The sequence below is a fragment of the Pipistrellus hanaki genome (genome assembly GCF_964339955.1).
Source record: "Pipistrellus hanaki genome assembly, chromosome: 5".
NCBI lineage: Eukaryota > Metazoa > Chordata > Mammalia > Chiroptera > Vespertilionidae > Pipistrellus > Pipistrellus hanaki.
The window spans coordinates 47133324-47151809 of NC_140507.1; the positions used below are offsets into that span (position 1 = coordinate 47133324).

At 38.7% G+C, this 18486-nt stretch overlaps 1 protein-coding gene across 4 annotated transcripts in view; it reads right to left on the reverse strand.

The window, feature by feature from the left end:
- The window catches only part of OTUD4 (OTU deubiquitinase 4), a 42074-nt gene that overhangs the window by 20329 nt on the left and 3259 nt on the right, over positions 1-18486 (reverse strand). For all 4 annotated transcript variants that reach the window (XM_084886336.1, XM_084886335.1, XM_084886333.1 and 1 more), the window contains exons 2-7: positions 13391-13474; positions 10111-10161; positions 6317-6363; positions 5618-5690; positions 3583-3664; positions 1823-1955 (exon numbers count right to left, since the gene is read on the reverse strand). In XM_084886336.1, the coding sequence (XP_084742462.1) occupies positions 1823-1955; positions 3583-3664; positions 5618-5690; positions 6317-6363; positions 10111-10161; positions 13391-13474 (470 nt within the window). The remainder of the gene's footprint in view (positions 1-1822; positions 1956-3582; positions 3665-5617; positions 5691-6316; positions 6364-10110; positions 10162-13390; positions 13475-18486) is intronic.

Sequence of the window (18486 nt, forward strand, 5' to 3'; positions counted from 1 at the left end):
ATACCATGGTTGTGTAGCACTCTTCCCTGCTTGAAGCCTTGTCTTCCCTAAGCCAAATATGACACAAGAAATCTATAATAATGCAAAAAGTTAACGAGAAAGGCTCCTATGTTCCAAGGGCTACAATAGTAAAATATAAAAAGAAAAACAGCATTATAATGAGCACACCTTCCCTAATTAACTTTCTACTATGTTCAATGACATATCTTAATCAGAGAGGTGCTAGAGAAAACCATGGAGCAAAAATTTTACATGGGCAAAGTTAGTCCATTCTAGCATTAAATTTATAATAGATCCAGATTCTAACCTAACTGATTCATTTCTTTCTTATAAACAAATGGTAGACAATTTTTCAAACAGGATCAGGAAAACTTAATTTAAGAAATGCCTAAAATTACAAATGAAGATATATTTAAGTACTATTTAATAAAGAATTAAGATATCAATTTCATTTCTTTCTTTAGTTTCATAGTATGTAACACCGAGTAGGATACTTTCCTTTTTAAGATACAACAGCAATAATATAGTTTAACTTCATTAGGAACGGAATATGATTAATTGCTATAAAATATCCTATCCTATATAATAAAGCCCTAATATGCAAATCAACCTAACAGCGGAACAACCTATCGCTACGACATGCACAGACCACCAGGGGGCAGATGCTCAACGCAGGAGCTGCCACCTGGGCGGCACCAGGCCACCAGCCAAGGTGGGTGCCAGCAGGGACCCCGATCCCCCCACCCACCTGTCGTCCCACAGATGGGCCCTTATCACCAGCTCGACCTAGAGACCCTACCTATGCACGAATTTCACGAACTGGGACTCTAGTATTTTTTAAATATTATTGATAAAAACTAATATGTTGGGCACTTTATCTAGGAACTAGCTTATGCACTTTATATGTTATTTCATTTAATTATTATAAACTGGAGGCCTGATGCATGAAATTCATGTATAAGTAGAATCCCTAGGCCTGCCCGATCTATGGGGCAACCAGTGGGGCAATCGGGGCCCCCCACTGGCACCTGTCTTGACTGGCCTGGGGCCTGCATTGAGCATCTGCCCCCTCGTGATCAGTGAGCATCATAGCGACTGGTCGTTCTGTCATTCGGTCGATTTGCATATTAAGCCTTTATTATATAGGAGGATTCTGCCCTTTGAGAAACTACTAATATATCTCATTTTACAGATGCAGAATTGAGGCTTCTTAAGTGAATTTAAGTAACTTGCCCCAACTATAGTAAGTTGGCAGGAAGCCAGTATTGAAACAAGGTTTGGAAGTCTACAGCCCATGCTCTTGTCCACCAGTTTACATGTCCTGTGTGGGGGTAGGGGATGAGGGGGAATATCCTAGACTCGGAGTTAAAAGGTTCTTATTCACAACCTAAACAAAGGCATTATCCAGAGCTGTTCCCACACTATAACCCTAATTTGGAATTTTTATTATCTAAAAAAGAAAAAAAGGTGTCATTATTTAAAAAAAATAAAGGAAGTCAAGGAAATCAAAATGGCCATTTTTTTAGCACTGAATACGCAAACAATTGACAGGTTAACCTTAAAATTTTATAATGCGACAGATATAGGTAGACCAAATCTATTCCACATATACACATCCAGATTACATAGAACTAGATGCTTTCTAACCAAAATATAAGCTTTATGAAGTAAAATTAGTGGCAGAGATAAAGAACCTTCTATTGCGGATTGCTATATTTTAGGAATACCATAATATTTCAGTGTCAGGTAACTCCTTGCAGAATCATTTACTGAACTGTTTCTTTGTACAGCACAATAAAGATATCTTAGAAATTATTCTTACCTGCAACTATCATCCTCTGAATCCGATATTTCACTGTGGCTTTCACCAGCTACTTCAGCGGTGTTGAGTCCCATCAAAATTTTACTAACATCAGTTTTAAATACCTTCTCATACAGTAATTCATAAAGGAGAGCTGCAATTAACAAGAGAGATGTTATGAAACATTAACTAATTTTATGTTCTAATATAAAATTGAGTATCTATTGCCCATTAACTAGACACCTGCAACATCTATGGTCATATTTAATCAGAAAGTTGCCTACATGGAGAGCAACCAGAATTTGTGTGTAAATCAGTTTAAAACCATTACATTAAGATATCTGCCATTTTTAAAAAAATATCAACACAAAAAAATATCACAGCTCTGAAAGAAGTATGATGACAATAAGTAAACATGCATATTGAGCAATTATTACACTCCATGCGGTAAGCCTTTACATTATCTCCATATTTAATCCCAGCACAGTGGTATAATTATTCTGTACAGATGAGGAAACTGAGAATTATAGATAGCATACAACATGCCCAATCTTAAGAGACTTGGATAGAAAACATTAAGAAACATTAAGACTGCTTGCCCTAACCAGTTTGGCTCAGTGGATACAGTGTTGGCCCACAAACTGTAGGATCCCTCCCAAGTTTGATTCCGGTCAAGGGCATGTATGTACCTGGGTTGCAGGCTCGAACCCTGGCTCCCGGCCAGGAGCGGGGAGTGTGCGGGAGGCAACCAATTGATGTGTCTCTCACATTAGATGTTTCTCTGTGTCTCCCCCTTCCTTCTACTCTCTCTAAAAATCAACAGAAAAATATCCTCAGGTGAGGATTAATAAACAAAACAACAAAACATTTTTTTTTTTTAAAAGACTGCTATGAAGAAGACAATTTTCTATAAAAGAATAAAAATAAAGTGTTATAAAATGTATTCTCAGCCCAGCCAAAGTGGCTCAGGGATTGAGCATCAACCTATGAACCTATGAGTGAACTATGGTTCGATTCCCAGTGAAGGGCATGAACCTGGGTTGCAGCTTTGATGCCAGGTCAGGGAGGCAACCAATCAATGTGTGTTTTTCATATCAATGTTTCTCTCTCTGTCTCTTCTACCTTCCCTTTCACTTTCTCAACTTCATGTGAGCATTTAAAAAAAAAAAAAGAGGAAAAGCTGTTGCATGCCCAACACCACTGCTTAGTACAAGTGATGTGCATTTAGTACAGACAAAGGAAGGAACTAATAGAGCAGTAATTCTCAATTGGGATGGAACTGTACCCTTCCAGGAAATATGTGACAAAATCTAGTGACATTTTTGGTTGTTACAATGGGAGAGAGATCTACACAGCAGATCCTATGTTTACTACTAAACATCCTACAATGTACAGAACAGCCCCCACAACAAGAATCACCTGGTCCAAAATGTCAATAGTGCCAAGGTTAAGAAACCCTGCTCTAGAGCCAAATATAATCAAATGTTTGATTTGCTCGGCCATTTAAATTTTCAAGCCATATACTATCAGCTTTTAAAATACATACAAAACCTTATTATTGATCTTATTTACCACAGAAAATAAATAATGTTGCATTTATAAGTCAAACTCTAGCTACTAGATCTTTTTTTTAATACAGTATTAATATTTTTGGTAACCTAAGGTTTCTAGAAATATCATTTTATACAACAGAACAGAGTGTATGTGCCCTGACTTTTGTGCATTAAGACTGTGTATCTTAGGAATATAATTTCCTATACAAACACAAGGGTGAAACTTACACTGACACATAGCAGAGCTCTCTTTATATTTTATGGGATAGACAATATCATAGTGATTTCCATTCGAAAAACACAGTAATACCTGAAAGGAAAAAATAAAAGACACTTTTCAGTACTTCATATTTGATATTTACCTAGCAACTTACTATCTCCAATATTTCTCAATCACTAGTAAATAATTTTCAAACAGAAAATGAGTATTTTAGAAGCAATCTAAAGCTCCAAAGTAGTCAACTATGGTATATCTACATGCTGAAATGTTACACAGCTATTAAATCAAAAAGTTCTTAATGACTTGGGGAATGCTTATGGATAAAAAATAAATACATTGCCCTAGCTGGTTTGGCTCAGTGGATAGAACATCGGCCTGATTTTTCTGTTAAAAAATCAACTGTATTTCCTAAATAGAAGGGTCCCAGGTTCGATTCCAGTCAAGGGCACATGCCCGGGTTGTAGGTTCGATCCCCAGTAGGGAGGGGTGCAGAAGGCAGCCAATCAATGATTCTGTCTCATCATTGAAGTTTCTCTCTCTCTCCCTCTCCCTTACTCTCTGAAATCAATAAAAATACATATACATATATTTTTAAAAAAAAAAAAAAAAAAACAGTATGATTTCAGCTACTAAAGAAACAAGATGTAAGAGACCGTAAAAAAATATTCCAAAATGTTATTAATACTTACCTCTAAGAGGCAGAATCAAAAATAACATTTTTCTGCTTCTAACAGTTAAAGTACAGTTAACCCTTGGCCAATGTGGGGGTTAGAGGTGCCAACTCCTTCGCATTCGAAAATCCAAATATAACTTTCGAATCCCCCAAAACTTATCTACAGTCCTCCCTAGGTATCTGCAGGGTATGGTTCCAGGACACACTAACCCCCATACCAAAATCCACGAATAGTCAAGTCCCTTATATCAAATGGTGTAGAACAATGCATATAATTGGCCTTCCCCATCTGCAGATTCCCAACTTCTAACCTCAAATCGGAAAATACTGTTTTCAATCTGCTGTTGATTGAATCCGGACACTTTGGGATACAGAAGACAAACTATATATTCATTGAAAAAAATCCACATATAAGTGGACCTATGTAGTTCAAACTCATGTTGTTAAAAAATCAACTGTATTGCCGAAACCGGATTGGCTCAATGGATAGAGTGTCGGCTTGGGGACTGAAGGGTCCCGGGTTCGATTCCAGTCAAGGGCATGTACCATGGTTGCGGGCATATCCCCAGTGGGGGGGTGTGCAAGAAGCAGCTGATCGATGACTCTCTCTCATCAATGTTTCTAACTTTCTATCTCTCTCCCTTCCTCTCTGTACAAAATAAATAAAATATATTTTTTTAAAAATCAACTGTATTTCCTAAATAGTTAATTACTTATTCAAAGAGAAATGCACACTTATTTTATTTAGACTACGTATGTCATATTCCATTAAGTGTACTGGAAAAGGCCAGATCCAGAGACAAGCATGTTAGGAACCTCTAAGTCCTTATTAAGGTAGTATTTCACTCAATATCCCTCCCCCTTACCACCATTAGCATAGTGACAAAGATACTTCAACTTGGCCTGGATGGCTCCAAAACAACTAATTAAAACAAAGTATCCTTATAATGAATCAGCTGCGATTTTTTTCCTTCTAGAGTATATATTTTTCCAATTGTTTCTGCTTTGAACAGATAACAACTTAGTCAGCAAATTATCTTTATAATGGGAAATATGATTACCAAAGTATTTCTGGATGTAATGGAAGAACCTATTTTTACAAGTTATTTTACTATTTAATGTTCATAAACACTAGTATCTCAACTTTTTTCCTCTAGTGATAGGGTTCAACACGGTGATTTGTCAGGAAAAACTAATACAAAGTAATATGGTTCAATGATGATTAACGGGAGCTACAGTATATAACTCAGTATTAGCCTTCATGCACAAATATTTCCAAAACCACCTTAAAATTATAGCTTAGGAGGTCAAGGTGGCAACTGAGTAGTTCTTTCACTTAAAGCTTTTAAAAACATTGAAAAAATTCTTACCTTTTCAGGAAAATTATTTTCAGTTACTTGTGAAGGAGAAACATTTGGTTCCCGATAAATTACAAAATCTTTCCTGAAAGTAACATTTTTAGAAATTACTTCTGATGGTTTGTTTAGACACTGAAGATATAGCAGTAAACATAAGATAGCAATGGAATACTAAGTTGTAAAATACCTATATAAAAGCATCTTCTTAAAAAAAAAAAAAAATTTCAAATATAGCTTGTATATGTCTGATTTCATATATAATTCTTAAAGGAAACCTCAAATACAGAGGTTGTGAAGAGGAAATGTACAAAGACATTTTGAAAAGAAAATATAAAGCATTCACCTGCTCCTCTACTAGGCAATAGTAGTAAAATTGGTAATTGACACAGGTGTTTTGCCTCTGTTCTAATGGCCCTTCAGTGCTACTGGCCATGAGAAAGCAAGAAATCATTTCTCTATAAGGTTGATAAATGGTAACGTTTAGAGGTCTGTAAAATTTTCTGTACTCCTTTCCAAAAATATCTTGAAAATTAAAATTTCTAAACATTGATATATCTAAATGTCAAAATCTAATTCATACAATAAAAAAAAACTTAGGAAAGATGCTTCACAACCAAGACATAAAATCACTATTTTCACAATTTTAGTATAATGTAATATATTAATTTTCCACTAACTTTACTGTTGTTGAATTATGTTATTAGTGTTTACCTGTACATAAGAGAAAGGGCACTTATTTCCACCTGTCCAACCCATTCCTGTATTAAAGAAAAAAAAAAAATGGCCTTTAAATGTCTGACTTTTTACAATATACCTCTAAACCAGTGATTTTCAACCAATGTACTGCAAGAATTTTTAAAATATGCAATATTTGACTATTTAATAAGGGCACTGACCTCTTTTCCCTTAGAATGTCAAATAAAAAATGACAACAGTAACCGTCAGGTGTAAATGAATCAAAATTATACCTATTTTTTTTCTGTCAGATTAGTAAAACATATATTGTTGGTGTGCCGCAGATTTTGAGTAATTAGATTATGAGTCATGAGATAAAAAAGATTGAAAATCGCTGCTCCAAACAACATCTTCATACATACCTTTATACAATATAAAGCTCAGAAAGCTTATTAGTAGTATCATAAATATTATAAAAACATTTACATACAACAAGTTATATATACTAAAAAGCAGCCCGTATGTTGCAAAAATCCTTAGTAATGGGGTAAAATGACAGGTCCTAGTGGTGTATTAAAACCAAGAAGTGATATCCTTAAGTTGAGAACTTATTGAATGCAAGGGTTCTGTCCTCTAACCTTGCACCCAGGACAGAGCTTGGCACGTGTTGAAAGTACAAAGAGAGCAGTATCCCAGCAATCCTTTTCAAATGAGGTAGAGATTCTTCAATCCTAAAGGAGTTACTTTAAGTCTCTAAGGAGGAAATGGCCAATATATATAAAATTCTTAAAATATTTCCATAAACTCTTAGACAAAGCAATTCAACTTCTATAAACCTATACTACAGAAATGTTTCCTATGTCCACAAACATAAACAAGGATGTTCACTGTAGCTATCTGTAATAGTTTTAAAAAATGTTTGTTAGAGCCCCAAATTCCACTAACAGGTAAGGAATAATTAAATAACTTACACATTTTATCCATACTATATATGAAACATGCAATCATGAAAAAGAATGAGGTATACCCATGTGAAGAGACTTAGAAAAAAATCACTGACAAGTATAAAAAATCATTGTAAAAGAATCCTATTGTATAAAACAAAAACTTATCCTATCTAATAAAAAAATAATATGCAGATTGACCATCACTCCAACACACAAGATGGCTGCCCCCATGTGGTCAAAGATCCTGCCCCCATGTGTACACAAGATGGCCACCACTAGATGTCCAGCAAGGGAGGGCAGTTGAGAGGGACCAGGCCGGCAGAGGAGGAAGTTGGGGGTGAGTGGGCCTGCAGAGAAGGGCAGTTGCGGGGGACTCAGGCCTGCAGTGGAGAGTAATTGGGGGGATCAGACCTGCAGGGGAGAGCAATTAGGAGTGACTAGGCTGGCAGGGGAGCAGTTAGACATCAATCAGGCTGGCAGGGGAGTGGTTAGGGGGTGATCAGGCTGGCAAGCAGAAGCAGTTAGGGGCAATGAGGAAGGCAGGCAAGTGAGCAGTTGGGAGCCAGCAGTCCTGGATTGTGAGGGAGATGTCTGACTGCCCATTGAGGCCCGATCCAACCAGAATCTGGTCTAAACGAGCAGCAGGACATCCCTTGAGTGGTCCCAGATCAGAGAGGGTGCAGGCTGGGCTGAGGGACAGCCCCCATTCCGTGCATGGATTTTGTGCACTGGACCTCTAGTGTGTATAATATGTATGCATACATTCCTTGAGAGGACTGGGAGGATAACATCCTAAATTGACAGTGGAGACAGGGAAAATAAAGGATTTTCATTCAATATTAAATATTTTACCATAAGAATGTATTCTACACTATTTTTGAAATTAGTAAAGACTTAATACCAACAGTCACTAAAAATAATGAGCTATGGTACATGAATGCTGCCAGCTTTTCCTTGAAAGAAAAGAAATTTGAGGTAAGAAAAAGATTTTAGACAATGAACACAGATAAGGGTAATAATCTTTTCCCCAGAGATTTTTCATTTTAATAGTTCTTAAAAATTGGTTCTGGTTTTCAAACTGAAATGGATGCCATATATTAAAATTGATTTCTTAAAATAGGCCTCTACCTAACAATGGTTTTTTAATTAACTGCTGCAAGCAACACCCCTCTGATGTAAATGAAATCTCTCAGATTACAAACAAAAGCGACACCTAATGCAAAATGTGTTACATCACTTTAAAAAATGGAAAATTATTCTATTTGTCTCAACAAAATACTACCTCTCATATAATGTACTATTTATATTTAATCTTCAGAATAAATTCTGGTGTAGTCTGGTTAAGTAGACAATGGCTATCACAGCATCTTCTCTAACCAGGGTCAATTTTAAATGTATGTATGTATGTCTGTCTGTGTCTGTCTGTCTGTCTGTCTCTCTCTCTCTCTCTCTCTCTCTCCAAAAAAAAAAAAAAAAAAAAAAAAAAATCAATATCAATAAAATAAAAATATCTTAAAACCACTGCAATTGGTCTTCTTGCCTCTGATCTCATCTCCCTCGAAACCACCTTTATACAAAATTCTTTCATCCATTCATTCAGTCAATATAAATGTCAGGCACTGTTATCTAGTTCACAGTGGTGAACAAAACACACTCACTCACTTCCTGCCCCAAAAAACTTGCAAGGCTTCCCAATGCCAGATTCCCAGGCCCCAGGCACAGACTTTGATTCAGATCAGCAATAAAGAGGCGGGGACCTGCATCTGCACAACTACCTCAGGTGATTCTGATGCAGATGGTGTGTAACTCACACTGAGATATGCTGGTCTAAAGCATAAGCTTCAACTTGGTGAGCTTAGTTAGCACTGAGGGCTTTCTCATGATCTGACCCATAGCTTGCCCTTTGACTTATTTCTCATTACCTCCTACTTTCAAATGCTCCATGCTCCACAAAACTGGACTGCATTCTGAATCTGCATTGCTCACAATTTTCACTACCTGAAAATTGACCTTCACCCCTGGCGTTTCTTATTCAGAATCTATTCAGACTCCAAATGCAAACTCCAACTCTTGCTTTGCCTCCCCAGCTAGAAACAAAACTCTGAATGCCTATAACATCATTCCTGTTCTTCTTATGGCATATGTACTTTCTCACTTCTGCATCCCCAAGGTGACTGGCAATTCTTGGACCACAGCAAAACTCAAACTAATGTTAGGGAATCAAACTGAGATACCAGTTGTTGACCAAACACCCTGATCTCATGTTACTATTCCCTTCCCTCCTACCTGACTCCTCTCCTTAGCTTCATCCTTTGCTAATGTCATTTTAAAATTGACAGTAATTACCTCTGGAGATAACAGAACATTCTACATGACATCCCATGATATCTGGATTTTTTACAGGAGTTTTGTAAGCAGAAAAAAATTTATTTTAACATCAGCATTAACTGAGGAAGTGTGGCTGTTAGACCTGGAAGTGCTTACCTTTTATTCTCAACAGACATTTCCTTCTTCTCAAGCTAATTATGGGAAATAAAATCTCCATAAAAGAACCTATCTTCTCAGTTACCTGAAGAAGTAATCAAATCTTGACCTGTCCACCAACCCCCATACACCCACCAACACAGCATCATGAAATTCATCACCAGTTTTATTTTAGCTCTTTTAAACTACAGTCACATGCCATTATAACAAAGATAAAGATACCACAACCCTGTCCTTAGGCAATATCTAGTGCACAGTACAGTACAAAGCTCCAACTGTCTTCCAATTAAATGCTATGTAAATGTGTACCTAAGAAATGTTTTACAAGGAAACAGGGTAACTCACTGTACACTATAATATTAATCATATATATATAATAGATAAAAGACTACTGCATACCTGTGGGTTTTCCAAACGTTTTAAATACTCTTCAAATGATCCTTCTATAAACTGGAAAAGGAAAAAGAAATCTATTAGGAATACATCAAAACAACAGTTAACCTCTCCATTGTGAATTACTGAGTTCTTACATAAACCTTGGATACCTCAGTAACAGTAAAATATATATACACATATATAATCTAATTATGAAAATACATACAAATCATTAAGTGAGGATCATAAACACGTAAAAAGAACTTAAAGAAGGAAGTTCTGTCAGAAAAGGTTTCCTGGACAGGATGTGGACAGACACAGGGACAAGATGGCATGTGGAAACAGTGAGGACACTGTGTTGGGCAGACAGAAGTGACCTAGTCAGCAAGAACAGGGTACTTTCATGAGGAGAGCAGAGTGAGAGAGAACTCAGACTGAACATCTGTTTATAGACAGTTTGAGCCCAGGCAGGACTTTCAGAAGGAGAGAAGGCAATACAAGGTCACTGCAGGTGACATTATGAACAGAGAAATGATATGGTAAAAGCAGCATTTTAAGATTAATTTGAAAATGGCCAATACGTAGGGGAGAATAAACAAAGACAGATACATTAGCTAAGACATTGGTTTACTAATACAGATATGAATATTCACTGTTTCTTAAGTCAGTTATACTAAAAACAGAGATGAGAATTAATAATGCTAAAGATATTTTGAAAAATCAGTAAGATATTTTCTAATACACTTTGCTTCATTGTCACCTTAACATAAAAATAAAAGTTTATTCAAGCTATGTGAGCCCTGGTTGGTTTGGCTCAGTGGATAGAGCGACTGCCTATGGGAATGAGGGTCCTGGGTTTGATTTCAGTCAAGGGCACATGCCCAGGTTGTGGGCTCGATCCTCAGTTGGGGGTGTGCAGGAGGCAGCCGATCTATGATTCTCTCTCATCAATGATATTTCTATCTCTCTCTCCTTCTCCCTTTCTTTCTGAAATCAATAAAATTAAAAAGCTATGTGAGCCCTGGCTGTTGAAGCTCCCGTGCACCAAAAGATTGCAGGTTTAATTTCTTGACAGGGCACATGTTTCTCTCTCTCTGTCAATCCCTCTCCCTTCCTCTCTAAAAATCAATAACAAACCTAAAAAAAAAAAAAAAAAAAGCTGTGATAACATTTTTTTTGTTTGTTTTTCTAATGGTCATTATACTAATTTAATCAAGAAAGCCCTAAAACACCATCTGAAACATCAATTTTATTTAAATTACAATTTTACTTAAATTACAGGCTCAGTCAATTTTGCAAAATTAAAAAACATTAAAGTACACTACCTAGTCTATAAAAATCTTTTAAATGCCCTCAGATCTTTTTTTAAGACTGAGATTATTTTATAGACAGTATACTGTCAAATTTCCAGAAAGTATCTTGAGTTCAACACATTATAACAAAATAGCTAATTATTTTAAATATCCACCAATCAGAGGCTACTGTTTTATTAGATGATTATTTATAGACTTAAAACCCCAAAGAACCATTTACAGTTGGTAGAGACCTAAGCAGTGTTTTACAAGCCTATCCTATATAATCCTATATAATAAAAAGGTAATATGCAAATTAGCCATCACACCCATTCACAAGATGGCCGTCACAAGATGGCCAGCAGGGGAGAACAGTTGTGGGCAATCAGGCCTGCAGGGGAGGGCAGTTGGGAGGAAAAGGCAGGCAGGGGAGGGCAGTTGAGGGGCGGAGGGGAAACCAGGCCTACAGGGGAGGGCAGTTGGGGGCAACCAGGCCAGCAAGGGAGTGGTTAGGGGGTGATCAGGCTGGCAGGCGGTAGCAGTTAGGGGCAAACAGGCAGGCAGGCGATCGGTTGGTAGCCTGTGGTCCCGGATTGTGAGAGGGATGTCCGACTGCGGGGACTGGGCATAAACAGGCAGTCGGATATCCATGGAGGGGTCCCAGATTGGAGAGGGCGTAGGTTGGGCTGAGGGACACCCCAACTTAGGGCAAGAATTTCGTGCACTGGGCCTCTAGTATCCAATATAAGACACTCCTTTCTAATCAGAAAAGCATCCAGCTAGGCTCTGACTGAACATCCTCAGTCACAAGGAATACCCTGCCCACTTCCCATGACAGCCTTTTCCCATTCTGGCCAACAGAAATGGTAAAGTGAAACTTACCCCTTTGGAATTTTCAACTTTTGGTAATATCTTGTAAGATTGCAAGGGTTAAATAAATATATGCAAAGCATTTAAAATAATGCCTGGCACATATTAAGTGCTCAACCAGTGTTAGTAATTTCCATTATTGTCAAGAGAGTTTTACCCTCTGGGGTCAATAATAATGACTAACTCATTTGTAATTTCTTCAAATACTTAAAGACCACTACTCCATTTACCTTTCTCTTCTCCACCACACCCTAATATTCTATGTAGCCTCATTACCAGTTTTCTTTTTGTAAGACAAGTTTTCATATCTCCTGACCAAGTAGGTAATTCTCCTTCCTGAAATGTATTATTGTCCATTTTATAAAATGGCACTCAGGAAAATGTTACAAAGTAATATTTTGCTTGAATATAGGAAAACCAACCCAAGAACATAGCCAAATTAATGACCACTTATTTATTAGCTCTCAGAATTGAGTTATTTGCAAAACACCAACGTTCTTTTAGCAGTCCACAGGGGAGCATATCATTGAAAGTTGTCATATGACTTAATTCTAAGCAAATCTTACAAGGCTCTCAATGTAAAATGAAAATAGGTCACTGTCATATTTTATAACCTATTACATACTACTGAGAAAATTCCAGTAAAGTGTTCTACAACATTCTATTAACTATTAATCATATTTACATAATTACAGTATTCTAATATGATTCACAATGAAGCCTGAAAATTAAAATATATAAATGCTTTCTGATAAAATAAAAGATGTAGTATGAATTCATAGGGGAAATCACGGAAAACTCTATTAACCACAACACTCCCATTTAATCTATGTCATACAAAACTCACTCTTTATATGTAAGGAGCCTGCCCAAGTCATCCTCTGTCCTCCATAGCTGTGTCTTATCTGTCACAGAAGCTTTCTAAAAGCCTGAATAATAAATGAATACCACTAAATGGCAATAAAAACTACCACAAAAAAATATAATTGGATTTAAACTCAATAAAGCAGTTCTTTTTTATAAGGGGGATTTTCATAACCCCCATTAAGATCCATCCTGTGAAATTCCCACTAGACCACTTTTCTAAAGGGTGAACTGTAAAAGCAAGTCGAGATACCATTTCGTTTAAAATTACAAATTACCGCTTCAAATTTCTCTCTGTTCTCTCGAAGATAGTGAATACAGGCCATTCTGACTTCAACATGGCGAGACTGAGAATGCAATACCTAAAAGAAAAAGCAACATACTATTAAGCATTTTGTTAAAATAAGATTTAAGTTACAACCTAGACACTCCCAAAAAATCTCACAACCAACAGACACATCATTTGTCTTTCTATAATTTCTAAATCTTTATTCATTCCCATTTCTTTCTCTAATCATAAGGATGACATGACACACACAAACAGCAGTATTTCTTAAAACAGATGTCATTCTACAAAGAGCTTATTATCATTTCTCCTTTAGGTCACTGAAATACTGAAATCATTCCTTAAAGAAAATCTTTGTAAACTTAAGACACTTTCTTCTCTTGGTCAGCCCTCTACTGTAAATTGGCTCTTCACAAAGCAGAACTAACAGAATCTCTGCTGTGCACTGCTTAGATCCACCCCAGGCGTTTTAAATTACCTGCCTTATGTAGAAACTAAGTGCTTTCAGAAAAATTAAGATACTCAATTCTTTTTTTTTTTTAATATATTTTATTGATTTTTTTTACAGAGAGGAAGGGAGAGAGATAGAGAGCTAGAAACATTGATGAGAGAGAAACATCGACCAGCTGCCTCTTGCACACCCCCTACTGGGGATGTGCCCGCAACCAATATACTTGCCCTTGACAGGAATCGAACCTGGGACCTTTCAGTCTGCAGACCGACACTCTACCACTGAGCCAAACTCAATTCTTAAATCCTTACAGGACTCTTGAAAGAGCATCCAAGTGAGCAGCACACAGGATGCAAATATGCTGCTGTGCTGTCATTCCAATAGCCTTGAAATTTGCTCTTATGCCCAAAATATTTTTTAAAATATATTTGTATTGAATTCAGAGAGGAGGGAAGAGAGAAATAGAAACATCAATGACTAGTAAGAATCACTGATTAGCTGCCTCCTGCATGCTCCCTGTTAGGGATCAAGCCACAACTTGGGCATGTGCCCTGAAGAGGAATCAAACCCTGACTTTCTAGTTCATGGGTCAACGTTAACCCCTGAACCACACAGGCCAGGCTGCCCAAAATCTTAAAGCACCACCTGAAATAAGCCACACTACAAAATGAACCAAATCCTCTCATTCTGTAGCCTTTGTTCTTCAATTAAGCTACTAATTCAACAAAAGGATAATTTATTGGCCTTTTGTCTCTTAGCTTTGGTTTCAAACAAACTATTATCAAGTAAATGCTTAGGACCCTTTGGCTAGCCTCCAATACTTTAACTTCCACACTTAAGAGAAGATCAATATTATTTTCTATTGCTAGGTGTCTCAAAGATGTTCCTGGTACCCTATAGCACAAGGTGGAGGGAAAAAACAAAACACAAAAACTGACATTTAAAATAACCACATCTCAACTACTCTGAAGGCCACTTGAAAATTTATATTATAAAGTAATTTTAGGAGTTACAACTCCAATATATCTGATAAGGAATTGATATCCCTTAATACATAAGAAACTCATAAAACTCAGTAACAAAAAAAATAATAAACAATCCAAAAATATGAGCAGAGGACATGAAAAAAATTTTTTCCAAAGAAGACATACAAATGGCCAACAGACATCACTAATATCAGGGAAATGCAAATCAAAACCACAATGACATAACACTTTACAACAGTCAGAATGGCTATTATAAAAAAGTCAACAAATAGCATGCGTTGGTGAGAATGTAGAAAAAAAGAGAACTCTGGACTGCAAATTGGTGCAGTCACTATGCAAAACAATAAGGAGACTCTTCAAAAAATAAAACCGGAAATACCATATAACCTAGAAATACAGTCCTGGGTATTTATCCAAAGAAAACAAAAACACTAATTCAAAAAGACACATGCATCCCCATATTCACTGCAGCATTATTTACAATAGCCAAGATATGTCTAGGTATCCATAGACAGTTGAATGGATAAAGCTGATATGGTGGGTGTATACATAGACACACAATGGAATATTGTGCAGCAATAAAAAAGAACAAAATCCTGCCATATGTGACAACATGAATGGACACCTATAGAGTATTTATGCTAAGTAAAATAACTCAAAGCCAAATACCATATAGTAGTTTGACTCATCCTATCTAATAACGAGAAGATATGCTAATTGACCCTCACATTGTCACAAAGATGGCAGCACCCACAGCCAATAAGGGGGAATATGCTAAGTGACTGTCACACCCTCAAAGATGGCGGCACCCAGTCCCCTCAGTCTCTCATTTGCCCAGGGCCAGCCCGAGTTGCAGGCAAGCCTCAGATGTTAGCTGCCCAGCCACCCAGGGCCAGCCCAAGGAACAACCAAACAAGTAGGCTGCAGGGGCAACCAGGCCAGCAGGAGGGTTAGTGAGGTATGACTAAACAACTGAACAGCAGGCTGTGTAGGGTGACCAGGCCAGCAGGAGGGCCGTGAGGGGCAACCAGGCAGGCGAGGGGGCAGATAGGAGCGACCAGGCCGGCAGGGGGGCCAGTAAGAGGTGACCAGACCGGTGAGGGGTGGGCGACAGTTGGAGGCGACCAAGCTGGCAGGGGGGGCAGTAAGGGTAATGACTAGGCCAGTAGGGGTGGGGGACAGTTAGGGGTGACCAGACTGGAGGGGGGGGGGGGGCAGTTAGGAGCCAACAGGCCAGCAGGGAGGGGGCTGATGGGGGAGACCTGGCTGACAGCGGGGGACAGTTAGGGGCAACCAGGCAAGCAGGCAGGTGAGTGATTAGGAGCCAGCTGTCCAGGACTGTGAAAGGGATGTCCGACTGCTGGTCTAGACTGGCAGTCAGACATCCAGAGGGGTACTGGATTAGAGGGGGTGCACGCTGGGCTGACACCCCCCCCTCCCTGTGCATGAATTTCGTGTACCAGGCCTTTAGCAAATGGAATAAAAAAAAAAAAAAAAAAAAGAACAAAACAGACTCATATAAATAGAGACCAAAGGGATGGTTTACAGAGGGGAAAGAGATGGGGAATTGGGTGATAAGGGTGAAGGGAAATATAGTCGGCAATATTGTGGTAACTTTATATGGTGACAGATATCAGAATTAGTGTGGTGATATCTGGATGTCTGACTGCCAGTATCTTACCTAATAAAAGATATGCAAATTAACCACCACTCCACTATGCCCACCAGCCAATCAGGGTGAGTATGCAAATTAACCATAACCAAGATGGCTGCAGCCACTGAGCCAATAGGAGGGAGATTTGGGTTTCCCTGGCGATAGAGGAAGCCAAGCTTTCCACAAACGCTGGTGGGCCCAGGCCTCCACACAAGGGTACAAAGTTTCAATTATAGAAGATAAATTCCAACAGAAATGGCGGCAGCCACAGAGGTGGAAGAGCAGGAGGCTAGGGTTGCCCCCGGCAATAGAAGTCAAATTTCTGCAGCCCTGGCCAGACCAGGCCTCTGCTTAAAGCTACCAAGTTTCAATTATAGAAGATACATTAATTCCAACAGAAATGGTGGCAGCTCGAGCAAGAGGCTTGGCTCTGCTCAAGGTTACAAAGTTTTAATTGTAGAAGATAAATCCCAGGTACCACTTGAGTTGTAGGAAGGGGGGGGGGGGGGGGGCGTGGCTAGCCTGCAAACTGCCATAGGCTCCTTGCCCAAGCTGCCCCACACCCCAAGAAAACCCCCACCCTGATCTGGACACCCTTCAGGGCAAACCAGCTGGCCCCCACCCACGCACCTCTATCCTAACTAATAAAAGAGTAATATGCAGATTGAATATCACTCCAACACACAAAAGATGGCTGCCCCCATGTGGTCAAAGATCCTGCCCCCATGTGAACATAAGATGGCTACCACAAGATGGCCAGCAGGGGAGGGAAGTTGAGAGACCAGGACTGCAAGGGAGGGCAGTTGGGGGTGATAAGGCCAGCAGGGGAGGGCAGTTAGGGGTGACTGGGCCTGCAGGGAAGGGCAACTGCAGGGGACCCAGGCCTGCAAGGAAGAGCAGTTTTGGGGACCTGGCCTGCAGGGGAGGGCAGTTAGGGGCAATCAGGCTGCCAGGGGGGCAGTAAGGCATCAATCAGGCTGGCAAGGAAGTGGTTAGGGGTTAATCAGGTTGGCAGGCAGAAGCAGTTAGGGGCAATCAGGAAAGCAGGCAGGCAAACAGTTGGGAGCCAGCAGTCCTAGATTGTGAGAGGAATGTTTAACTGCCCATTTAGGCCCGATCCCACATCCCCCAAGGGGTCCCAGGTTGGAGAGGGTGCAGGGTGGGCTGAGGGACACCCCACACACACACCCTGTGCACGAATTTCGTGCACCGGGCCTCTAGTAAAGTATAAAAATGTCAAATGGCTGTTTTGTACATCTGAAACTAATATAATTAATATTGTAAGTCAATTATAGCTTAAAATGTTACAATTCCAATTGAGAGATTCTCCCATATGCTCACGGTGAGCAGAAAAAAGGAGGCTCCAGCTGCACATTTTATAGGTCTCTTTGGATAACAGCCAAGGCTCATTTATATCCACAGAACCAGAGGCCCAACTGTCTGGACAGCTAGTGTGTCCCTTTACTTTGAGACATACTGAAGATGCACTGTCTGAGATTAGCAATGAATTTGTTCAGTATAGCAGCTGATTTTGCAATGCTGTCCTGAGAACTATTAAAAAGCATCCTTACATACTATAAGCTTCCAGGACTGAAAGAACTGTCCATATATAAAAATAAACACCACACATTTTTTTTTTTTTTTTTGCCAATGAATAAATGTTAATGACACTTCACATATGTTAAATCAGACACCATTATGAACCAAGGTATTATTAGTCTGAGTAAATTGTAGTGTCATTTGATAGGGCTTTCTTGCAGTTAGCAAAGTGAAGCTAGTCTTAATGCAATTTACCTAGCAACAGGTGGTTAGTGAATAAAGCTTATTTTCCATCAAAAACAATGGTAGGAATACTATTTTTTTCTCCTTTTAATAAAGATTTTATTAGCACATGACATCTGAACCTGTTACTAAGAAGCGAACTCTAAGCCAACTTCCATAAAGTGTTGGGTGCTGGTGCTTTACAAAGCCAAGCACTGGAAGAGAAGCAACAAAGT